Source organism: Haliotis asinina, chromosome 9 (genome assembly GCF_037392515.1).
Source record: "Haliotis asinina isolate JCU_RB_2024 chromosome 9, JCU_Hal_asi_v2, whole genome shotgun sequence".
Classification (NCBI taxonomy): Eukaryota; Metazoa; Mollusca; class Gastropoda; order Lepetellida; family Haliotidae; genus Haliotis; species Haliotis asinina.
Window position 1 is genome coordinate 8,840,964 of NC_090288.1, and position 27,165 is coordinate 8,868,128.

At 40.4% G+C, this 27,165-nt stretch overlaps 1 protein-coding gene across 1 annotated transcript; it reads right to left on the reverse strand.

Moving 5' to 3' along the window:
• Positions 1-2,390: 2,390 nt before the first annotated feature.
• LOC137296557 (serine-rich adhesin for platelets-like) lies at positions 2,391-25,256 on the reverse strand. The gene is made up of 6 exons (XM_067828363.1): positions 15,659-25,256; positions 15,165-15,493; positions 9,414-9,505; positions 5,645-5,892; positions 3,519-3,704; positions 2,391-2,599 (listed from the first exon to the last, which is right to left on the reverse strand). The coding sequence occupies exons 1-6, from the start codon at positions 25,254-25,256 to the stop codon at positions 2,391-2,393; spliced, it is 10,662 nt and encodes a 3,553-aa protein (XP_067684464.1).
• Positions 25,257-27,165: the final 1,909 nt, after the last annotated feature.

Sequence of the window (27,165 nt, forward strand, 5' to 3'; positions counted from 1 at the left end):
GATTATTATGGGTCACATTTCGTATCATGACGGTTCAGTGATTTTCGTACTTTGGCAGCTTTAAGATAGCGTTTAGAGTTACCTCCCCTCGAGTAAGTGTTTTATTAGTTGTGCATACTTGTTACACAATGTTTAAAGCGGTAATTATTGAGTGATGATTATTATGGGTCACATTTCGTATCATGACGGTTCAGTGATTTTCATACTTTGGCAGCTTTAAGATAGCGTTTAGAGTTACCTCCCCTCGAGTAAGTGTTTTATTAGTTGTGCATACTTGTTACACAATGTTTAAAGCGGTAATTATTGAGTGATGATTATTATGGGTCACATTTCGTATCATGACGGTTCAGTGATTTTCGTACTTTGGCAGCTTTAAGATAGCATTTAGAGTTACCTCCCCTCGAGTAAGTGTTTTATTAGTTGTGCATACTTGTTACACAATGTTTAAAGCGGTAATTATTGAGTGATGATTATTATGGGTCACATTTCGTATCATGACGGTTCAGTGATTTTCGTACTTTGGCAGCTTTAAGATAGCGTTTCGAGTTACCTCCCCTCGAGTAAGTGTTTTATTAGTTGTGCATACTTCCGGGAGAATACAAGAAAGTTCTAAGTTGATAGCGAATGTCGCTTGAATGCTAGAATGTTAAGGACGTAGTGACTTTGTCTATAAAGGCCGATTGTCGTTTTGACTACGGACACACGCACACGATCAACTGGAGTACATTAAACTGCCTGCCTTTGTCCACGCTCGACCTACATGACTGCTACCTGATCGCTCGCCCTGTTACATTCAATACTACTGTTATCACTCTCAAACCAAGACTTTGGTGAGTTGATATTATATGTGTGACCCATTACTTTAGATTTGACTTAGTTGCATTGTACATAAACCTCTATTGTGAATATCTTTGTTTTTGCTTAATACAAAATGTTTAAAATTTCAGATTTCTCAGTGTTATATTTTGCTGGTTCTGAGGTTATTTCTTACACCTTTTGTCACGGCAAATTATTAACCGACCCACAATTTGTACATAGAAACTGTCTTACCTACAAACATATAACAATGGCAACAATGTAATCAATATGTGTACAGTGCACTTGTCACTTTGATTGGCAGGTGACTTCGGTTTCATGACTTTTCAAGTGACATGTAAAACACAGTAAGCATCAGGTATTCCAAAATGGACACCATGCTCCGTAAAAGTAAGTATCAGTTTGACAGCATTTATAGTCGATACATCTGACAACTAACACCTTTTAAAGATGCTTTGGTTGACGTTTTTCCACATGATTACGACAGCTAGTTACTCATCTTTCGTCACTGGAGTGTCTTCCGCTTTCTAAACTTCATGTTTTTAAGGTATCATCAATACTACTACAAAGGTTTCACAAATGGGATAAGGTTTTCGAAACATAGTCCAAGTTCCTTAAAGAAAGAATATATTCCAATTAGAGTCATATTAACTCATGATGATTTTCATCTGTGTGAACGTAGGGTAACCTTCTGTGGAATATAAACAGATACAAAATACGGTACCAAAGGATTTATATGTTTATATTACATACATACTTTGAGAGGCGTCTTAGAAATGTAGAGATGAAGGAAAACCAAGTTGTATGGCTGGTCAGCATTTTGATGGCAATGACTGCGACGCTTGGTGCATGTGCTAACACCGCAAATGATAACGGTGGTGAAACGTTGCCTTTAGTAAGCTGACCAGCTACAGAGCTTGGATTTCTGTTATGTATTAATCGTTGTATTTGATGTCATTCTACAAATGGTTCCGACGTCCCAGTGTTAGTCGATATGTGTCGCCAATGAGTGCACAATGCTCATATTAAACCCTAAAAGTCAGAATTAGCCCACCTTCATATATCCTGTACAAGTAACAAACCCGTACTGTTGGTTTACTAAAGAACAGTTCCATTGTCAAATACTCATTCTGTTTACAGAGGTAACATGGGTGGTACAGTTTTACGCCGCTTTTAGCAATATTACAGTACTATCACAGCAGGGGACGCCACAAATGGGCTTCACACACTGTACCCAAGTGGGGAATTGAATTCGGTGACGAACAAACGGTTTAACCACTAGGCTAGCACGCCTCCCTAACATCACTAGGTGATTATTTGATTCCAGATTTGTAAAAACTGTTGATAAGTATCTCTGCTTGCGGAGTAAACTGGGTAAGAAGTGGAGTGAACATTGCAATCTTTCATTACTGCAGTCCCGTGCATAGCATTAAGATCTCATAGTCGTCTAATGTCACATGGTTGCATGGACCAATTTCTTATCTCAGGTGTCAGGAAAGTCTGAGAGTGTGCAAATTACATCTAAATTATTTTCATTTTCTGGAGAAAAATGGCCTCCAGGAATCACAGTATCATCACGGTAGCAGGTCAATCTGACACATGTAGTACGACGAACTGTCACAGATATGGCTTTGGATCCCCAACTGACACAGAACCACACAGCGTGTCCCAAAGTGTGGGTGTCCTCCTTTCCAGAACTTGTTGCTGAGATCCCTTCCATCGGCCCATACATGGGTTCCCACTGTGTCAAGGTCGTCGAGGCCAACCAATACACACTCTGTCTCTGCAAATAAAAGGAAGAAATGCAAACATGTATAGCAGTTTAAGACAAAAACGTGCCCTGTGCCTGCAAATCTTGAAAAGAAATGCAAACATGTAAGAACGTTTAAGGTCAATAGACACATGCTCTGGGTCTGCAAATATATTGTAAAGCATGCAGGCATACATGAAAATTAAGGTCAATACGCACGCGCTCTGTCCCTGCAAATAATTAAAAGAAATGCAAACAAACATGAAAGTTGAGGTCAATCGGCACTCGTTTTGTGCCTGCAAATAAAAACAAGAAATGCATGAAAGTTTAAGGTCAAGAGTGAGTGAGCCGTTTACCTATTCTCCAAGCACCAGAAATTTGGGACACAGAAATGGCGTCAGGCAATGTACCCAAGAGGGGAATTGAAAACGGTTGTTTGGCTTGAAGAGCGAATACTTTAGCCGGTAACGCTACCCCAAATAAACATAGGCCAATAGATAATTATTACATAAGTTGCGACATCGCAGATTCATGAATATCTGTAGTTTTAAAAGTGAATAATTCACAATATGTTGAATGGTATGAAGTACATGTATATGAAATTCAGCCCCTAGACCGCAGAATTTAATCTTTTAACGTGCGCTTTGTCTCACAGAATATTTCGTTCTCCTTTTGAGACTTTGTTCTTTGCAAGATATCTACCAGTAGTTTTAGAATGTCATTATATTTTTTTATCATTTCATTATATTTTTGTTAAGCAGCTTCAGATATTGTCATCACAGTTTAACTTGTTGTGAAACGGCTCACTGTTTACACTCACTTGAAAAATACCACAATTTTGGGGGAAATATTTTATATATTATTGGGACTAAGTTCTGATGTTGGCAATGTATAGGTCTTCGAGAGCAGCAAAGTGTCCGTCACCTCCACATTCAGCTTTGTCATCACTCACCTCTAAAGACAGCAGTTGCTTCCATCACTTGTTGCCGCTTGTCTAGGTCTTCCAGAACAGCCAGGTGACCTCCGTCACTCTCACAATCAACTTTAGCATCCGTCTGCGTCTTCCTGTCTCGAGAAAGTCTGTAGCATGCGGGTGGATTGTCAAACGCCATGTAGCCTTCAGCGATGGGGCATTTGTCTGTAAGAGACAGTTAGAAATGACAACTCAAACATACATATGTATGTATGTATGTATGTATGTATGTATGTATGTATGTATGTATGTATGTATGTATGTATGTATGTATGTATGTATGTATGTATGTATGTATGTATGTATCATAGTTCTAAAATACGCCATATTTTCCTCGGTCTTACATACATATTTCTGAGTTTATAGAATAGAACTAAACAACCCAGCTTGTATATTTTTACTCAAAAACAAAAATACTGAACGCTGTATCTGTTATTGGTGATCTTCATTTTCCAGGTTATAAGATAATTAGCATTGTGTGTTAAGCTTTAAGATTACAGACATGGTCAGAATCCGTCAGTGAGATATGCGCTCGTCTTAATTACTAAGTTACTTGATAAGCGTTATGTACTAATCGTTAAGAATACATGTCCAGAGAGAAAAGGTAAAGATTACTCTATGATAACACACTGGCCGAGAAAATTGTTAGATAATTTTAGTCATTTCTGCATTCTCAAGTCTTTGAAGCTACGCTGGTAATCTCAAAATTCAGATAGGCAGCAGTGTAGATTAGTAACATTTGTAAGTATTGTTTAAGGATTACTCAGTTGAACTTGCGTCCATATCACGAACTCTGAGAGCATCGGTGGTATATATAACGGCCTTTATTCGGGGTACTTCACTCATGAAATGCACCGAATAAAGACTGGCCACTAATTGATGCTTCTCTATTTTGAAGGTGTGCGGTCCCAAGCTAATTCCCCGACAACAATTCTAGGTATTATAATTATCCTAGGCCAATATAAACTCTAAAAAGGTTACTATAAGGTCAAGGTTATTATATATGTATGTATGTATGTATGTATGTATGTATGTATGTATGTATGTATGTATGTATGTATGTATGTATGTATGTATGTATGTATGTATGTATGTATGTACGTGTGTGTGCGTGTCCTTGTGCGTGTGCTTGTGCGTTTGTGTGTACGTGCGCGCGCGTGTGTGTGTGTTGTATCATGAGATAGTACTTTCTGGCTATCAGGCATAATGTGTGAAGACCATTTCCGATGTCCCCTGTCGTGATATTGCTGAGATTTTGCCACAGGTGCGGCGGGATATCGTGATGAAGGTGCTGTTGTGCAAAGCGATCTTAGCGCTAACGTGGCCGTAGCTCTCATACGTTGACACTGACCTAAGAAGGCCTTAGCACTAAGGCTTTTTTATATAAGAGCATCAAGGTCCCTTTCCAGGAGCTGGTGCCATTCATGGCTACCCATGGCCCAGGCTTCCAATTCCAACCGCACCATCTGAAACCTTACACAGCTGTTTTGACAAAACATTCTTGCAAAATGCGGGCAGTAACGCCACAGACATTCCTTCACTTCAGCCTATCATACACGGAGACGTCTTCGTCTCTGGGAGACGTCGTCCTCAACAGAATGTGCCATGCTGGTACAGCAATAGCACAGGTTGCCTAATCCTGTGCACACGAGTGTGAAGAAGTCAATGAGACAACGTTACCTTTACAACTGTGAATGCAAGAAGCTCCAATACGGATGGCTCTGTTAAAACAAGGCGTGATGATCTTATCTTGCTACTTTTGACTGAAAGGTGCACCATGCGCAACGTAATGTGTAATGTTTTAGTGTACGGTCTGTACGTCCATGAACCACATTATCCATTAGCAACACACTTTGTTCTATATGTGTATGTTTGGGACATGAAGTAACTCACTTGAAATTTATTAATTTAGCTTTGCGCGTGAATGCCAGTTTTGAACTTTTAAGTGATTCTGTTAGTGAGTTTATTTTTACGCCGCTTTTAGCAATATCCCAGCAATATACAAAATGGGCTTCACACATGTTGGGAATCGAGCGTGACGAGCGGACGCTTAAACTACTAGGATTACCTCCGCCAAAGAACTTATGAAGACGTCTATTCATTACCTGACACCCGCCAGTACAGTCTGCCTCCAACTGGAATGTTTCTATTAAATCCAGATGAAAAGGACGTGGAGAAGAGGAGACATAGACCATCGTTGGAGTTGATGTTGAACAGAGCGCAGTTGTCGGTGTTGCAACATGCTCGAGCACAGGTAATCGATGTCCTTGACGTGAGTTCCGAGATACGATGAGTGGTAATCACACTCAGGTCCAACTGCAACACCTCATGGTAAACCTGCTGCTCAACCACTCTGTCCAGAGAAACAAATTCGTAGTTATTTTGAATAAGTAAGTTCGTCTTTTTGTTCTTGTTCGTCTGACCGCACTCAAAATATTTCAGTATGTGTATATAGAGGCGGTCTGTAAATAATCGACTCTGAAACAGGCAACCCAGTGTCTAACAGTATGATCATCCCTGTACGCAACTGGGATACGATGAAATGTGTCTGTCCACCAGATACCGTGTGTCATCTGTTAGGACACGCATGGGTAGCTGAAGATCAATTCAAACCCGGATCTTCGCATGTTAGTTTGCATAAGTAACAGAAGTTTGATCCAACACTAAAATACTTATTTGCTAATCTCTTGGGTTCTGCCAAATGTGTTTCACATAATATTTGTTCTCTCGTTCCACATCAAATTGCCTCGTTTATACGTCTCTTTGAATCCGAGTGTAAGACACCTGCTTTATGGCTTCCCTATTCAGTCTATTCAAACAAACGAACGTGTTAACGTAAATGTTTTCATTTTAATCGATGTAACAGATAACAGAATGCAGTAAGTATGTAATTAGTATTTACTGCTGATATATTGCTAAGTAACCTCTTTCCCGTACAGTTGCGTATGTCTAATGAAACCATATGGATGCATACCAGTAAACAAAAAAATAAGAAATAAATATATAGTTTCCGCAGACTGGTTGTTACTTCAAACATTAAATCAACAGGTAAAATGATTGAATCACAACAACTTTGCTTTCAATTCGTTTGACCAAATATTTCACGTTTATAAAGAAATATAACAAGGTATTTGACGTCATCATACATGTGTACATACCCCAGCTGACCAGCGGAGGATCTGTAAGTTAGAACGACAAACATCAGACCGAGCTTGTTCATATCTGCGTCTCACCAGCCACGAACAAAAAAACACTGCTTACTTTGTCACATGAAAGACAATGGCATTCTGCTCGAGGTATGAAAGACAAAGGAGGATTTAATCGACTGAAGAACCGCCACCGTTCATTTCTAAATCATAATCTAACTGCCAGCTTTTAGTATGCGTCGAAAAAGTCAATGAGACTTTTAATTTGGTGGAATGCTGGAGAGCTAAGCAAATACTTTTTCAGCATGTATATTCAACATTACTTGAGGATTAATGCTGAAGGGACAAACACGAGACTCAAGCAAAGAACATGAGATATTACAATAAGCGTTGTGTAAACAAATACTATGTCGCACGCATTAACACAATGACCGTTGTTGGCCTTTGCGGAAGTGACTTTGTAGTATCATTACCTGGAGCGATTTAGGTCACTGGACATTGCTAGGTGATGGAAGTGACCATGCCTGAAATTTATTTAGCTGAATAGTGGAATTTAGTGAATTTTGTTAGATGTAATGGCGTGAGATCTATGTTTTGAAATTAGTTGTGGAATTTGGACAGTTTATGCAGTTTGATGATAGGCTGTGTTGTGTTCGATGGTTTTGATCTTTAATGTAATTGGGTGACTTCTGTGTTCATTGATCATGGAGCTCTTGAAGCTCGTTGTAAGGGATTGGAGGAAAGTTTTGTTGTTAGATTAAATTATTGGGTGGCGTTTTGTTTAATAATGGGATCGGGCAGAATTTCGTGTTCGATGATGTCATGGGCAATTGTTTTCTTGGTGCATAGTGTCACTGGTGTGTAAAACCAGTTTAGTCGTGGTCTAGTGTCCGCGCCGTTTCTCTTTTCCTTAATCCCTTTACCATGGAAAAGTTCTTTTTGAGGAACAGTGATATTATCACATACTTTAATCATCAGGTATGTTTTACATATGTTACCTCATTTATGTTTGCGGCCTTATTCGGGTACCGGGCATGTTTTCGTATCTTTAATTTAGCAGGATAATCTGATGCCCTATATGTAAGCCCATATCTAAAATCGGTTATATGATTCGTGTGTTTGCATGTTTTGAGTCATATTCTTTGGTAAAGCATTAGACGAGTATTGGTATTTACGACATTCATAGTTCCATCAGGTGATTTCATATGTACAGGACTCACTGAACTCCTCAAACAGCTCAGATACTGAAACAGACCGCTTAACACTCATTCTCAATGTATGTGCACAATTGCAAACTTGTATTTCGATAAAATCGACACTTCTTAAAAGATGCTGTAAGTTGCATGGTGCAAAGGTCACGTATTTGTAAACTACGTTTACGAATTTTTAACATCCAGTTCAAACCTAATTTCTTCTTATCGTTGTCCAAAAATTGGATTTATATATGATTGATAACTGGGATTTAATCAACTAAATGTGTAAACTTTCCAAGTTGTATTCATATATAATCAAGTAGACATATTCATAGACTCTTAGAATTAAAAACTTCACTGTCCCAAACATTGTCAGCAGTACATTATCTAATAATGGTGGAAGTAGGTTGATTGTATATTACGTTTTGAATCTTGTATTTTACGATATAAAAACACTTGTGTTCCTGGAAGAAACATTTGGCATCACATCATCTTTCAGCATGAACTACACCCAAGTGCCTTCGAAATTCCATCTGATAACGACAAATTGCAAATGGAACGATGACATGATGCAGCATTAAGGATTTCCTCAAGATTACAGATTCATATTACGTTATGCTTTCCTTCATCACGTGATTCTCGTATGATATCTCCATTTGCTGGCATTATTAGCACCTAACCAACCCATGATATGATTTGACTCATGTTTATTTTCTCCATTTTTCAGAAAGTCCATAACGTAAGATACACCCTTAGTCATTCGGTTACAGCTAAAAAGAAAGTATGTAAAGACACCATGTCAAATGAAAGGTTTTGTTTTCATTTATTACAGATGTTCACTACAGTTAGAACTGAACGTCAGCTGAAGTTTAGTCCGAAACGTAAAAACCAGTGACATAAAACATTTCAGTTTTTAGTGAAAGACATAGCAGTATGCCTTTTTATAGGCTGTCTAAATAGGTCATGTCTGTGTCATTAGACACATGTTTTGGTTTCCACAACTCATCATGTCACCACATTAACGTGTGGTCAATACACCAATCATTACCATCTCCTGTTGACCTAATTCAACAAAGTTCTTCCTCAGTTGGGGTACCGGTATTTCTCACAATACGGACTGCAAAGTGTGATGCAAGGGCTAATTTTTATGCTGCTACTTCAATTTTAAATTAAATCAATAATATATTGCAACGTTCTAATCAAGCATTTTCTGGAAAATATACTGCACATGGAAACGACATGGTTTTTTTAAGTAACTGTGCACATATCCTGAGAAAGAGTGTTAAATTCACGACTCACCTTCAGTTTCAGGGACATGTTCGGGGAGAAGAGAGCAGCAACAGACGAGGTCTCGTTCAAGATCAAGTTTACGGTAGTCGCAAACATAAGGAGAAAACATTTTAGGTGACTGGAAACCTACCGTTTCCTATGATTTTATAACTTGATACTCACATGAGACTAAGCCTTTAACAGGCTGTCTCTTTGACTTAATCAAATGAAAACCCATCATGTCTTCATGCAGGTGGTATACATACCGAGCACGTGGAGGAATCATGACAGGCACCATCCTACGTGGCGGTGTTTCTGCGATTCCTCGCGGTTTCGGTATTTTGAAGCCAGATTCTCGCTGCATGAGGACATTAGAAGTGCATATATGGTATTCAATCTGTATGAATATCAGAACACCGTCGGTTTTTCATATTTATGGTACATTTACGATTCTGTTTTGTTTTATTTTTCTTCTTCGGTCTTTCTTTTATGTATTTGTGTATTTTGTTTGAGGATAAGACATAGCATGATCAAAGATGTTCAGGGAAGGACATGGACGACTCGCTATGATTTGTTACTCAACAACAAATAAGTTGGTTAGTCACAGAAGCGGCCATAAAATATGTTTTTGTTTTTGTTTGGGTGTATGTTGTTTACACTGCACACATCACTATTCCAGCTTTAGGGTGGTACTCTGTAAATAATCGATACTTGACCAGAGATAATTTTGCTCATTGGATGTTGCTAGGTGATGGAAGTGTTTGAAGGTTATGTAGTATAGTGGATCTTTGTGATTTGTGTGAGAAGTAATTATGTAAGATATGTGCTGTGAAATTAGTTGATGGCAATTTCCGTGAGAGGAAATTTAACTCTGTATATATACGAGATTTGGCCAAACCGAGATGCAATGGCACCTGCCGACGGGGCCTGACCCCGATCCCATTAGTCGCTGCATAGGACAAGATTGAGCTGATGATGATCACAGCTGACCTGGATCGACAAAGGTCGAACAAGTGAAGTAACACCCCTTCTTACAATGTACAATTTAGGACAACTGTTAACTGCAGGACTGCCGTGCGTTAAACTCAACGCTAACGCTCAATGTAATAAGGCCGTAAGCCGTCCTGCTGAAAACGTCAACAAAACTGACGGTAAGAAAGAAGGGAGGTCCAACCAGGTGCTTTCTGACGTAAATAAGATTGTCATGAATGGGATTACTCTCGACGTCCTGCTACATAGTACGGCAGAGTGGCGGGGTAGCGTTGTGGTTAAAGAGTCACACCGAAGACCCGGCTTTGATTACCCACAAGGGTACACTGTTTGAAGCCCATTTCTGCTTTTCCGACCGCCCCTGTGGTGTAGTGGAGAGAGTGTTCGTCCGGAGAGCGGAAGGTCGCGGTCTCGATCCGTTGAAATATGGTACTTGTCGGCTCCTGTCTGGCGCTCGCAGTTAATGGATACAACATGGACTGGTCGGCTCAGAGTCAGTGTTAAGTGTCTTAACAGGATATTCATGTTTACATGTGCCGTTGTATGTTGGTGAGCTAGCACTACAAAACCAGCTGGACGAACTGTTCATAAGTACTTCCTTAATTCAAACCCCATTTCACAACACGTCTGGTTTTACCCGTTGTTCATACTGGAAAACTAAACTCACTCACTCACTCGCTCACTCACTCACTCACATAACGCAGAAGGCACGTTTGTTGGGAAGCACAGAACGATAATGAAATTTATTTATCAACGAACTATGAACGTGATACACTTTTCTGGTAGTTTTAGGTCAATGAAGCGAGCATAAAATGTCCACGTTGATGCGAGCTACAAGACTTTCTGAGTCGAAGTCATACTCCTATTGTAGATTACCAAAGAGGAAAAACTAGCAAACAGCTTGGATAGGTAAGGGTGTGTTCTCTTAGATAAAGGTCCCAGTCTGCCAGAACGCCATGATGTTGAACTTATCAGAGAATACATTAAATTGGAACCGAACAAACAATGGCCAGATTTAATTTGCGACACATTTAATAATGGTAAAGGTTCAAGTGCGTTATAATTGAACACAAACAACTGTCGTTTTCTGGTATGAACTTCTGTTTAATATTCACAATTTGCAAGTCAATTTCACCCTTCAAACGTTTTTTGAGTGAGTGAGTTTGGTTTTACGCCGCAATATTCCAGCTATATGGCGGCGGTCTGTAAATAATCGAGTCTGGACCAGACAATCCAGTGATCAACAACATGTGCATCGATCTACTCAATTGGGAACCGATGACATGTGTCAACCAAGTCAGCGAGCCTGACTACCCGATCCCGTTAGTCGCCTCTTACGACAAGCTGGGTCGCCTTTTATGGCAAGCATGGGTTGCTGAACGCCTTTTCTACTCCGTTTTTTGATAATAGATGGCTGCTGTGATTTAGAACTTGACGATTATAGCAATATCCCAGCCCTTCACTCCTTGAACGTAATGAGAGTATCCAACTCATTCATATCAGTCAAGTCACTTATCAGATCGAGGTTGTATTTTTCATGTGCTCCAGTTTGGTTTGTTGACATAACTTACTCGTAATAACGCGCATTAAGATTAATACGGAAGTCTGTCAGGATCATTTGGGTTTTTAAAATGTTTTGTTGCTGAAGTTCGAAGATACCTCTATTTTGGAATTTGAAGATATTATGTTCACAACAATGAAGGATGTTTTAATTTGAAGACATTAATGATACTTTTGAAGACAAAACTGTTTTAAATTTGAAGACATCACTATGTTGAAATGTCTCCATGTAAAATTCAACGTTAAATATGCTTTGTTGAAATTTCAAGATATAAACTTGTTTTCAAGTTACTACCCTGAAATATTAAACTTTCGTTTTTGAGATATGTTAAACTTTCGTTTTTGAGATATGTTTATAAAGAAAGAATTTACGGATGTAGGGTCATGTCTGTGCGCTATCTTGAACTTTCAACATAGTGTCTTGGAACGAATGAAGACGGTCTTCAGCAAGCTATGTTTGTCATAAGAGGCGACTAGCTACGTTGGGTGGTCAGGCTCGCTCACTTGGTTGATGCATGTCACCGTATCCCCATTGTGTATATCTTTGCCCACTTTGTTGATCAATGGATTGTCTTGTCCAGGCTCGATTATTTACAGATTTAAACCATATAACTGTAATGTATCAGTGCTCGGGATTTAATCGCAAACGAACGAATACTGTCGTGACATTTCAACATACTTGCAAATGGCCTTGCAAGGCTTCCGTATATTATCGAACTGACGAGCAATGAATATACAGAGCACTTTTTAACAGATGTTGAAAGCTTCGACAAATATTGTCCTTGTGCCAGGGTGTCAGTCTCCCTGGCAACGAAAGACTATGGCTCCGGTAAATACAAAACACAACCAAGCATTGTATTCAAGATATTTATATGCTGCCACTAGATATTTAATCCGAAATGGGATTTTGTCAATAACAAGAAGTATAAGAAATTCATTCTATGCATTTGGAAAATATCGTTCTTTTCGCGAAAGATACATTCCAGGTGCGGGGTGGGCATGAAAGAGTGGTCATTTCTCTGAAGTGATATGTATCAAGTAGATTCCATGTACAGTCGAAAACCGCTGTGTCGAAGGTGGTATGACCTCCTTAATTGCTTTGAGGTATCCGATGTTCGACACAACTGCATGATAACTAAATGTGGAATACCTAGAATCCAGGCTTTCTCTTCGAGACAACAGTATGTTACACATATGAATATTCGACATAACGGTGTTTCACTTTATATCACAGGTGTAGAGGGGCATGAACAATGTGGTCGCTTTTCTGAGTCGGTATGTATCATAGATTGTTGTGTCGAAGGTGGAATGTTCTCCGTAATTGCATCGAGTTATCTTAGTTCCGCAACCGCAAAATGATGAGGGCTACTCAGGGGCCAAGATGTTACTTCGAGACAAGCGTAGTTCGACACACGGGTTTTTGACTGTATATCGATTGTAAAGTATATGTCAGTGTTCAAGTTACAAGCTTGAAAATAGTAAATTGTCATGTCATTTCAAAACCAGCTTCTTAGAGCAAGAGGGCTTCATCTTATACAGGTATTCTGTAGGGCCAGGTATGTCCTGTACAGAAATACGAACGATGAACAGATGAAAAAAGGTGTATAAAAATATACGAACAATATATCACAGGTGGGGTTTATCACAGGTGAATAGCGTAAATATGAGTAAAATGCATCAATATAGTTAATAGCATAAATATTGGTAAACAAAACAGAAAGTCTTTTAATCCGACACCTCGAATCTGGACTATGAGGTCGTCTGCACACCGGACATTGTTTTGTAACATTGATCCATCCATCAACACGGACAGTTCAGCTAATGTCAGTATCGTCAGTATTCACTGTTAGTACACTTAAAATGACAAATATTGAAATTTTAAAGGACGAAAATTTCAAGAACTACTCGACATGGGGCTGATAAAAGAATGGCAATAAATATATCATTTATCAAAGTCTGTAGCCACCTTTGGAATCTAATGTACGTGACAAAGAGGATATACAAACAATAAGATAATATTCTCCTAACCTCTCAGTGACCTGACGAAGCGCTCAGAATTAGCATAAATGTTTCTTGTTAAATATAAACGTTGTTTTCATAATAAGCGACGTTGTGATTATATCATTTACGTGAGAAACAATCAACATTAATGGTTTACTACAAACAATGGAATGACCTGGGGAAAATCCCAATTCCAAGACTAGGTAATATTCAACACCGGTAGACATTACAGAGACAACAAACCCTGTTAATCCATACATTTAGTATTCCAGATGAATTCTATTGCTAATTCAATTTATATGCATAGTCATAGGACTTTCACCAGTAATAATGGCTTGCGAAAAAACTGAATTGCTGAATTTTATTCAAAAGACATTTCTCGTAGCGAATAGCTGCATAATTGTTGATGTGACGTCAAACAATATTCACTCAGTGTTCCATGGAATCGATATCGTACGGATAAGCAGGGTTTCACTCTATATCAACACAACGGTCACTCATCACAGAGAGGTATATAATTAATATAGTTTTCTGATGTGAAAAACAACTACCATCATTTGATGAGACTTTGTGAAAATCTTTTTAAAAAACCTCACCCAAAAATTCGGAAAAACAAACTGAGACAATGAAGACTATTTACTATGAGGGGAAAATGGGAAATTACTAACATTGAATTTTGGATCGTATATTTGATATTTTTTCCTTAAAAAAACCCCAAAAAAACAAACCAAAATAATAAACAAAACAAAGCTCTAAGCTCTAGATAAAAAAATATTCTTTACAGTAAAAGTCACATGTTAAACATACATTCCATAAAAAATGTAGTTGTAAATAATGAAATTTCTATTTTTCAACAAAACGGTCACTGTTTAAACACATCTTTGATGAAAAAAAGCATGCAGTTCTCAACAATACAATCTTCTTTTTCAGTAAACCAGTAATTTCTGAATATATTTTTTATAAAAACACGAATTTCTAAATGCGAAAATCTTTTTGATATTTTTGCACTTTTCCGATTACGCTCACTCAAACAAGAGACAGTTGTCTTGTCTACACACAGCGATGTACGTTGGACGGATTGATATACGTGCATTGCACCAATATGTCGATAAAAAACAGTGGAAATATTACTTCATATTACACCGGGTGGTAATTAAAACATGTTACATGACACTGTATTGACATGAGGTCCAATGCCAAAATACACATCAGAACTCATTCCCATTTTTTTGTTTGTAAACACTTGAAATAAGGGGGTGTATTATATCATAAAAATACTTTCGTAACATGAACCAGTCACGTGACACTTGTTACTATTCTCGATTCTAACTAATAAACTGCTGCGGTGGAATTTAAAATAATTTCGGAATATTTTAGTGGTTTTGTTATATCCAACTACTTAAAACCCAAAATGTACTGTTCATGACATATCTCATGACATGTCTGTCGGAATGACAATGTTATACCTCGACTTCCGGCATGTCGTTAAGTTTGTTTGCTGGTTTATTTTGAGGACCGCCATTGTTGTTCCCGCCAGTGCTGTTAGTAGTAGACGACTGGGCTGCCGGGGGTTGTGTAGTTGTAGGAGGCTGGGAGGGACCTGAAGGGACACTTGAAGTCGTTGCTGTGGATTTAGGACACAATTTACTCCCCAGTTTGAACTTCCATATTACAGCACCACACACCGTGATGAGCGCCACGGTTCCTGTAACTGCTCCGGCAATGGTGGCCGCTTGAGAGTTGGAAGCGCTTTCAGTACTGGGTGGACCGTTGGATGTTTTCTCTGTGGTCGCAGCTGATGTATCACCTGAAGTTGTTGTATCCGTTGTCATGGTTTCACCGGTTGCTGTGTCTGCTGTAGTCGTCCTTCCGGTTGCTGTGTCTGACGTAGTTGTTATACCGGATTCTGTGTCTGATGTAGTTGTACCCGCTGCCGTGTCTGATGTAGTTGTCGTTCCGCTTGCTGTGTCTGATGTAGTTGTCGTTCCGGTTGCTGTGTCTGATGTAGTTGTTATACCGGATTCTGTGTCTGATGTAGTTGTACCCGCTGCCGTGTCTGCTGTAGTTGTCGTTCCGGTTGCTGTGTCTGATGTAGTTGGTGTACCCGCTGCCGTCTCTGATATAGTTGTCGTTCCGGTTGCTGTGTCTGATGTAGTTTTTATACCGGATGCTGTGTCTGATGTAGTTGTTGTACCCGCTGCCGTGTCTGATGTAGTTGTCGTTCCGGTTGCTGTGTCTGATGTAGTTGGTGTACCCGCTGCCGTCTCTGATATAGTTGTCGTTCCGGTTGCTGTGTCTGATGTAGTTTTTATACCGGATGCTGTGTCTGATGTAGTTGTCGTTCCGGTTGCTGTGTCTGATGTAGTTGTTATACTGGTTGCTGTGTCTGATGTAGTTGTTATACCCGCTGCCGTGTCTGATGTAGTTGTCGTTCCGGTTGCTGTGTCTGATGTAGTTTTTATACCGGATGCTGTGTCTGATGTAGTTGTCGTTCCGGTTGCTGTGTCTGATGTAGTTGTTATACTGGTTGCTGTGTCTGATGTAGTTGTTATACCCGCTGCCGTGTCTGATGTAGTTGTCGTTCCGGTTGCTGTGTCTGATGTAGTTTTTATACCGGATGCTGTGTCCGATGTAGTTGTTATACCGGATGCTGTGTCTGATGTAGTTGTCGAGTCGGCTGCTGTGTCTGTAGTAGTGGTTGAACCAGTTGTATCCTTTACAGTGGATGTGACAGTTTTGTCTGTTATGATAGAATCGGTGGATGTTGTATCTGGTGCAGTAGTGGTCACTGGAGAAGATGAATGGGTCCCAAATGCATCCATTGTTGTCATTGGAGCTAATGGAAATTCCGTTGTGATCGTAGCTGAGTTTTGGCCCGCAGACCCTGGTGCCTCTGTAGAAGAGAGAGCGTTCGTTTGCATGCCAGATTCTCCGTTGTGTGACAGTGACAAGGACACTGTGGTACCTGTTAATGTTGGACTAACTTGTGAAGGTCCCGAGAAGTAATTTGATGATGGATAGATGGCCTCACCGCTAGAGATCCTTGGAGAATACACGGAAGAAACATCGTTGTATGGTCTAAGTGAAACAAGAAGTGTCGGATTGTCACTTGCTGACGGTGGCATCTGGCTAGAGTCTCTCGGGTGATATACAGATGAAACATCACTGGGTGGTCCTAGTGAAATCTGAGATGCCACACTATCACTTGCTGTCTGTGACGGAAGGATAATCTGGTTAGAGTCACTGGGATTATATACAGATGAAACATCACTGAGTGATGCTAATAGAATCTGAGATGCTGAACTGTCACTTACTGTCTGTGGGAAAAGGATCATCTGGCCAGAGTCTCTCGGATTATATACAGATGAAACATCACTGGGTGGTCCTAGTGAAATCTGCGATGCTGCACTGTCACTTGCTGCCTGCGAGGGACGGATTATCTGGCTAGAGTCTCTCGGATGATATACAGATGAAACATCAATGGGTGGTCCTAGTGAAATCTGAGATGCCACAATGTCACTTGCTGTCTGTGACGGAAGGATCATCTGCACTGAGTCACTGGGATTATATACAGATGAAACGTCACTGGGTGGTGCTAGTAGAATCTGAGATGAAGTCTGGCTAGAGTCTCCAGGATTATATAATGATGACACATAACTAGCTTGTGCTTGTGAAATCTGAGATACTGCACTGTCACTTGCTGTCTGCGAGGGAATGATTATCTGGCTAGAGTCTCTAGGATTATATACAGATGAAACATCACTGGGTGGCATCAGAGATGGTGGGTTATGACTGTCACTTACTGACTGTGATCTGCTCTGAACAGGTATATTGTCTGAAATGCTGATAGACAGAGGAAACGTCATCTGGGAAGTATCCACGCAGTCCCCCAGTTTGGAGCACATGTGCAAGTTACTGGCAGGTGTGTTTGGTTCATACATTGACAGAGACGACTGAACCGCAACAGACATATCCAGGAGATAGGCGGTTCCAGAGGACGAGACAACTGCTGACAGTGGTGGAGTTGCATGAGATGGCAGAACAGATTGAGAACCTGCAGATACAGTATTCCAGAAACCAGTTTTCGAGACCGAATGGATGATTGAATCTGAAGTGTGCAGGAGAACATCTGATGGCTGTATTGACGATTCGTCCTTGGACGAAGGATTGTGCGTTGATTGTGACATATCTAATGATCCTAGAGAAACCACAATGTTAGGATGCGTTGAAACAGAAATTGATAACACGTCAGTTTGACTTCCAGCACTGTATGCTAGATCTGACATCATCATCGATTCGGTGTTAGATACAGACAGGTGTGTAACTTCGGCACTTGATGCTGCCAGTACTATGGAAGAAGGCATAAAGACATCAGATGTTAGGTGATCAGTGGACGGGAGAATCGTTGTTGACTGACATAGTACCTCAAGCCTTCCGGCTGCGTCCTTCAAATAGGTTCGCTCAAAGTCACTTGGGGATCCACAGTCAGGATCTGGGGCGTCGGTAAATCGTTTATATTTCACAGATCCTATATCGCGTATAAACTCAGCAAACCAGGCACTGTTGCAGTCACACACCCAGGGATTTTCACTGATATACACACTATCACTTCGTAACACAAAGTCTTTGAAAAATGGTGATACAGTGGTTAAGCTGTTAGCCTCCAGATCAGTGATGCCAACTGTACAATTTACAAAGGCATTATCGTCAATGGTCGAAATACGATTTCCAGCCAGGATGAGTTCAGATAATTCAAGACCAGGACATACAAAGTTTTCAAGTTGGGATATCATGTTGTCAGCAATATCTATAATCCGAAGGCTGTTTGACACAGAATTCAAAGCTCTGGATGGGAAGGATGTCAAGTTATTGTTTGCTAGATTCAGTTGTATGAGTGGGGTGTCAGCGAACGCTTGGTCAGATATTTGTGATATTTGGTTGTCAAACAAAATCAGTATCTGTAAACTTTGTAGGCTGCTAAACATTTGGGACGTCAGGGAAGTGAGTTTATTCTGTGCAAGACTCAACCCCTGTAGAGAAGTGGCAGTCGCCATAGATGATGAATCAAACGATGTAAAGGAATTGTTGGATAGATCTAGAAACATTAAACTACTGAGATTTGTCAACGTGCTGAAGGATAGTTCAGTCAGCCTGTTTCCAGTAAGACTCACTTGTTGCAATGAAGTCATGTTTTCGAAGACATTCTCTGGTATGACTGCCAAATTGCTATTGGAAACTGTAACTCTCTGTAAGAGGGGGGTATCCCTAAATGTTCCTGTAGCAAATGATGTTATTCCATAGTTCGTAAGTGTGACAGACTTTAAGTTTCCTTTGTTTGCTAAGAAACTGCCATCCATTATTCCACCTCGGATCACGTAATCAGACAAAGTCATTTCCTGTACTGTGTTTGGCACTACCACTGGTGAAATGCCTGAACATACCACCTTCACAATCTGACCAGATACTGGATCCGTTTCACATTTCGAACATTCAAGAGGACATGTTGGTAATGTGGTGGTCTCAACTGTTGTTGGTGGTGTTGTTGTCAAACATTCTTCCTCCAGATTTCGGGCAACTGTTTGTAAGCTGGTACCAACATACTTGGAGGGACTTGCACAAACTGGATCGGATGCATTCTCAAAGAGAAACTTGTAGGGTGCATCGCGAACTGATTGAGTCAGCCACATTGTATCACAGTCACACAACCAGGGATTGCCAGACAGATAAACACTGGACGACTGAGAAAGAAAAGTCAATAGATCAGCTGAGAAGGATTCAATGTTGTTATTTTCAAGGGTAGTCACATTAATATTTGAATTTCCAATCATAGAAGTGTCGAATGATGTTAAAGAGTTGTTGCTCAGGTCAAGTAGATCAAGATTCAAATTATTCAGTTCTCCAGCTGCAATACTTTGTATACGATTCTTGCTCAGGTTTAAGATTTTCAGTGTGGATGAGACATCCCGAATTGAAGAGGGTACTGCTGAAAGAATATTAGTGTTCATGTCGAGTTCTTCTAACGGCATACCCCGTAATACATCAGCGTCAACATGATCAATTTGGTTTTCTGACAGATACAAAGTCTGCAAATTTGCCAGATTTGCCAAGTCACCAACGTTGAGTGAAGCTATGTTATTACCAGTGAAATTCAGGCTTCTCACACTAAGAATATTTTGTAGTGGGGTTGGGTTGACACGTCTCAGTTGATTGTCAGAGACGTCCAGGCTTTGGAGACTATTCAGACGTCGGAATGCATTCTCAGATATCGTGTTCAGTAGGTTCCCTGCAAGGCCCAGCTTCTTCAAATTTCCTAAACTCGAGAAGACGTCGTCAGGAACAGATGTGATGCTGTTGTTGTTCAAATACAGTTCCTGTAGATTGGAAACACTGGCAAACATGCTTGATGTAAGAGTAGACATTGGATTTTGTTCTAGACGTAAAACTGTCAAATTGGTATTATCTGAAAACACGTCTGACGCCAGGGATTCAATACCAAAGTTCTTGAGTTCCACTCTTTCCAAAAGGACTTTGCCAGCAAAGAGAATTGTGTCAAGGGCCCCCGATCGCACTTGATAGTCAGATAGGATCATTTCTTTCAGAGTATTAGGCAGGGCCCTTGGTGAAATGCCTGAACATACCACCTTCACAATCTGACCAGATACTGGATCCGTTTCACAGTTCGAACATTCAAGAGGACATGTTGGTAATGTGGTGGTCTCAACTGTTGTTGGTGGTGTTGTTGTCAAACATTCTTCCTCCAGATTTCGGGCAACTGTTTGTAGGCTGGTACCAACATACTTGGAGGGACTTGCACAAACTGGATCGGATGCATTCTCAGAGAGGAACTTGTAGGGTGCATCGCGAACTGATTGGGTCAGCCACATTGTATCACAGTCACACAACCAGGGATTGCCAGACAGATAAACACTGGACGACTTAGAAAGAAACGTCAATAGATCAGCTGAGAAGGATTCAATGTTGTTATTTTCAAGGCTAGTCACATTAATATTTGAATTTCCAATCATAGGAGTGTCGAATGATGTTAAAGAGTTGTTGCTCAGGTCAAGTAGATCAAGATTCAAATTATTCAGTTCTCCAGCTGCAATATTTTGTATACGATTCTTGCTCAGGTTTAAGATTTTCAGTGTGGATGAGACATCCCGAATTGAAGAGGGTACTGCTGAAAGAATATTAGTGTTCATGTCGAGTTCTTCTAACGGCATACCCCGAAATACATCAGCGTCAACATGATCAATTTGGTTTTCTGACAGATACAAAGTCTGCAAATTTGCCAGATTTGCCAAGTCACCAACGTTGAGTGAAGCTATGTTGTTACCAGTGAAATTCAGGCTTCTCACACTAAGAATATTTTGTAGTGGGGTTGGGTTGACACGTCTCAGTTGATTGTCAGAGACGTCCAGGCTTTGGAGACTATTCAGACGTCGGAATGCATTCTCAGATATCGTGTTCAGTAGGTTCCCTGCAAGGCCCAGCTTCTTCAAATTTCCTAAACTCGAGAAGACGTCGTCAGGAACAGATGTGATGCTGTTGTTGTTCAAATACAGTTCCTGTAGATTGGAAACACTGGCAAACATGCTTGATGTAAGAGTAGACATTGGATTTTGTTCTAGACGTAAAACTGTCAAATTGGTATTATCTGAAAACACGTCTGACGCCAGGGATTCAATACCAAAGTTCTTGAGTTCCACTCTTTCCAAAAGGACTTTGCCAGCAAAGAGAATTGTGTCAAGGGCCCCCGATCGCACTTGATAGTCAGATAGGATCATTTCTTTCAGAGTATTAGGCAGGGCCCTTGGTGAAATGCCTGAACATACCACCTTCACAATCTGACCAGATACTGGATCCGTTTCACAGTTCGAACATTCAAGAGGACATGTTGGTAATGTGGTGGTCTCAACTGTTGTTGGTGGTGTTGTTGTCAAACATTCTTCCTCCAGATTTCGGGCAACTGTTTGTAGGCTGGTACCAACATACTTGGAGGGACTTGCACAAACTGGATCGGATGCATTCTCAGAGAGGAACTTGTAGGGTGCATCGCGAACTGATTGGGTCAGCCACATTGTATCACAGTCACACAACCAGGGATTGCCAGACAGATAAACACTGGACGACTTAGAAAGAAACGTCAATAGATCAGCTGAGAAGGATTCAATGTTGTTATTTTCAAGGCTAGTCACATTAATATTTGAATTTCCAATCATAGGAGTGTCGAATGATGTTAAAGAGTTGTTGCTCAGGTCCAGTAGATCAAGATTCAAATTATTCAGTTCTCCAGCTGCAATATTTTGTATACGATTCTTGCTCAGGTTTAAGATTTTCAGTGTGGATGAGACATCCCGAATTGAAGAGGGTACTGCTGAAAGAACATTAGTGTTCATGTCGAGTTCTTCTAACGGCATACCCCGAAATACATCAGCGTCAACATGATCAATTTGGTTTTCTGACAGATACAAAGTCTGCAAATTTGCCAGATTTGCCAAGTCACCAACGTTGAGTGAAGCTATGTTGTTACCAGTGAAATTCAGGCTTCTCACACTAAGAATATTTTGTAGTGGGGTTGGGTTGACACGTCTCAGTTGATTGTCAGAGACGTCCAGGCTTTGGAGACTATTCAGACGTCGGAATGCATTCTCAGATATCGTGTTCAGTAGGTTCCCTGCAAGGCCCAGCTTCTTCAAATTTCCTAAACTCGAGAAGACGTCGTCAGGAACAGATGTGATGCTGTTGTTGTTCAAATACAGTTCCTGTAGATTGGAAACACTGGCAAACATGCTTGATGTAAGAGTAGACATTGGATTTTGTTCTAGACGTAAAACTGTCAAATTGGTATTATCTGAAAACACGTCTGACGCCAGGGATTCAATACCAAAGTTCTTGAGTTCCACTCTTTCCAAAAGGACTTTGCCAGCAAAGAGAATTGTGTCAAGGGCCCCCGATCGCACTTGATAGTCAGATAGGATCATTTCTTTCAGAGTATTAGGCAGGGCCCTTGGTGAAATGCCTGAACATACCACCTTCACAATCTGACCAGATACTGGATCCGTTTCACAGTTCGAACATTCAAGAGGACATGTTGGTAATGTGGTGGTCTCAACTGTTGTTGGTGGTGTTGTTGTCAAACATTCTTCCTCCAGATTTCGGGCAACTGAGTGTAGGCTGGTACCAACATACTTGGAGGGACTTGCACAAACTGGATCGGATGCATTCTCAGAGAGGAACTTGTAGGGTGCATCGCGAACTGATTGGGTCAGCCACATTGTATCACAGTCACACAACCAGGGATTGCCAGACAGATAAACACTGGACGACTTAGAAAGAAACGTCAATAGATCAGCTGAGAAGGATTCAATGTTGTTATTTTCAAGGCTAGTCACATTAATATTTGAATTTCCAATCATAGGAGTGTCGAATGATGTTAAAGAGTTGTTGCTCAGGTCAAGTAGATCAAGATTCAAATTATTCAGTTCTCCAGCTGCAATATTTTGTATACGATTCTTGCTCAGGTTTAAGATTTTCAGTGTGGATGAGACATCCCGAATTGAAGAGGGTACTGCTGAAAGAATATTAGTGTTCATGTCGAGTTCTTCTAACGGCATACCCCGAAATACATCAGCGTCAACATGATCAATTTGGTTTTCTGACAGATACAAAGTCTGCAAATTTGCCAGATTTGCCAAGTCACCAACGTTGAGTGAAGCTATGTTATTACCAGTGAAATTCAGGCTTCTCACACTAAGAATATTTTGTAGTGGGGTTGGGTTGACACGTCTCAGTTGATTATCAGAGACGTCCAGGCTTTGGAGACTATTCAGACGTCGGAATGCATTCTCAGATATCGTGTTCAGTAGGTTCCCTGCAAGGCCCAGCTTCTTCAAATTTCCTAAACTCGAGAAGACGTCGTCAGGAACAGATGTGATGCTGTTGTTGTTCAAATACAGTTCCTGTAGATTGGAAACACTGGCAAACATGCTTGATGTAAGAGTAGACATTGGATTTTGTTCTAGACGTAAAACTGTCAAATTGGTATTATCTGAAAACACGTCTGACGCCAGGGATTCAATACCAAAGTTCTTGAGTTCCACTCTTTCCAAAAGGACTTTGCCAGCAAAGAGAATTGTGTCAAGGGCCCCCGATCGCACTTGATAGTCAGATAGGATCATTTCTTTCAGAGTATTAGGCAGGGCCCTTGGTGAAATGCCTGAACATACCACCTTCACAATCTGACCAGATACTGGATCTGTTTCACAGTTCGAACATTCAAGAGGACATGTTGGTAATGTGGTGGTCTCAACTGTTGTTGGTGGTGTTGTTGTCAAACATTCTTCCTCCAGATTTCGGGCAACTGTTTGTAGGCTGGTACCAACATACTTGGAGGGACTTGCACAAACTGGATCGGATGCATTCTCAGAGAGGAACTTGTAGGGTGCATCGCGAACTGATTGAGTCAGCCACATTGTATCACAGTCACACAACCAGGGATTGCCAGACAGATAAACACTGGACGACTGAGAAAGAAAAGTCAATAGATCAGCTGAGAAGGATTCAATGTTGTTATTTTCAAGGTTGGTCACATTGATGACTGCACCATCGAACACAAGAGGTCCCAGTGATGACAGAGAGTTGTTGCTAAAGTCAAGAATGTCTAGTGTGTATCCTATGAGTTTGGATTCATCAATTCTTGATATTGTATTACCGGCTAATTTGAGAGTGTTTAACGTATCTTTGATAGCTGAAAGGGAGTTAAACGGTACGGCATGAATGTTGTTGTCGGAGATGTCCAGATATGCTATGGATGTGCCATTGAAAGCATCACCACTAATGCTCGATATGTCATTCTTCTGAATACTGAGTACTGAGAGAGATATAAGGTTATTGAACTGGAGTGCACCCAAAGACGAAATGTAGTTGCCCGACAAGTCCAGTGACGTTAATGTACTAGCCATCGACAAGGCAATACTGCTGATAGAAGTGAGTTTATTGTTAGACAGATCCAACTGTTTCAGGTTTCTTAAACCATACAATACATTATCACTCAGGTTGGAAATGTTATTATTAGCCAAACTGAGTTTCTGTAACCCGCTTATTGTGCTAAACGCGTTGTCGTCTACGGTTGTTAGAGCGTTGCTGTCCAGGATGAGTTCTGTGAGAGATGGAGAACTGGTGAATGTGGTCGTGGTGATTGTGACAATGTTGTTCACACTCAGATCCAGCGTTGTCAAAGCTGTGTTGTCCACGAAGACATCAGAAGCCAGAGTCTCAATTCCAAAGTTTTTCAACTGAACATATTCAAGATTTGCTTTTCCTTGAAAATAGTTTACAGTCAACTCCGTGCTTCGCAAAGCAAAATCTGAAAGTTTGGCGACTTTAATAGATGCATCCAGGTTGATGGGGCTATAACCGGTACACTCTACAGATATGATGTCCCCTGTCCCGGCATCTGTCCCACATACAGAACACTCTGCAGGACAGGCAGCACATCGAGACACATGAACCACGCTTGCCAACAGGAGCAGCACACACTGCCAGTTTCGTTCCATGATTGATCCCAAAATGATTCTCCGTTTGGAAACTGTTTTCTCCAGCTAATTCCTCTGCACGTTCAATGTAATATTAATCCTCTGTTTGAATATGTTTTATAAACACTAGCAACGTCTAGGCATTGTTTCCTCCGTCTGGTATAACTGTAAGGACATTACGTGGGTTTTGTTACTTTCTTCTCATAGTGTTCGCTCACCTTCAGGCTTTCCCTTGGAAAATGATCTTCTTTTGGAGACCTTGAACGATAATTACGGCTTAAATACAACTGAGTAAACGATGGCAGCGGGACGAGGTCTTGCCGCATGCTTCAACCAATCACCTTTGGTTGTTCTGTTTGAATGAGAATCACATGTAACTGTAGTTGTCCTTTTAGGTGAATGTATTGATGATCTCAGGCACCTCTGCCGGTACGTGGATCTTGTTTGAGGATCTGATCAAGGAGAAGCAGTAAATGAGAATACCGTGTTGAAGTTTATGTAGACTAAACGAGGTCCTTCTCAAAAGAACTCCTCTTGAATGGGTGAGCCAGCCCTTAAAGCAAGAAGGTGGAGTTTGTTGACACTGTTCAATATGCATTTAGATTTATTCATCTCGCTGTGGGATCGTATTGCATCGCCTCAAAATACTCTGATGACGTCCTACGAGCGGCATTAGCAACGTCAACACAACAACGCCGTGCGCGGAGACGGCATGCTCGACAGACGAAGTGGAGAGAATTGTCAATGGGAGATACAGATTACCAAATAATATTTATTCTTGAAATGGATCGAACACTGTAACTTTGTGATGAACTAAAAACGCTGACATTACTTTCTGGTCCTTTTTACTAATGTAAGGCTGTTGAGGCTTCCAGGATGCCTATAGGAATGCAAATTTGTAGAATTGCTCAGATAACTTCTCGTTCGATATGAGAGAATACTATCGATTTCAGAAACAATTAGTCGGGTTTGTACACCGTAAACATCCATAATTTATTCGATGTACGTAAGATCGCAGTGTGCATGTACAGAGACAGTAAAGTCAAATATTCAGTAACGGCAAGCATCTCAATGAATTAATTACGTATACGCTCGAAAACAACATCTCTCTCTCTCTCTCTCTCTCTCTCTATATATATATATATATATATATATGTATATACAGTCAATCTGTGAAATCAGTCATTTCACGTAATGCCTAACCGATTTAGGCATTTCGCGTAATGACTGATTGTGATTAGGCATTTCGTGAAACGACTTAAATTTTCAGACACTACGTGTAATGACTGAAATTCGAAATGTATGTATGTATGTAACTGTTCACAGTTTATATATATATCCCTCGTACACGCAGACTCTCTCTTTCTCACCCACACGCTCTCTCTCTCTCCCTCTCTCTCTTTCATTCACGCACGCACGCAATCTTTCTTTCAACACACGCTCTTTCTTTATCTCTCACTCTCACACACCACAAAACCCATAATCACGTTCACTCTCTTTCTCACCCACACGCTCTCTCTCTCCTTCATTCACGCACACTCAATCAATCTTTCTCTCTTTCAACACACGTTCTTTCTTTCTCTTTCACTCTCACACACCTTAAAACCCATACTCCTCACTAGTTTATATTTATATATTTAACCGTTGCGACCGTCTAATGTTTACAGGACAAAAGTGCATGTAAATCATATGCAATTTCCTCTCAATTGACAAAAAGTGGAAATTCAACAAGAATTAGATTTTATGATAACGACCAGAGACGTCAGGACACATTTAATAGTTCATGATGTCAAGAATATGCGGCCTGCTGTATTTTTTACATGAATTCAATACCATGAGGTTAACTCGGTGTGCATGTAAGTGGTTGTGACCTTTTTAAATTCAGTCAGTATTGTTGATTTGTGTACCTGATCCTTATACTGTATTATAA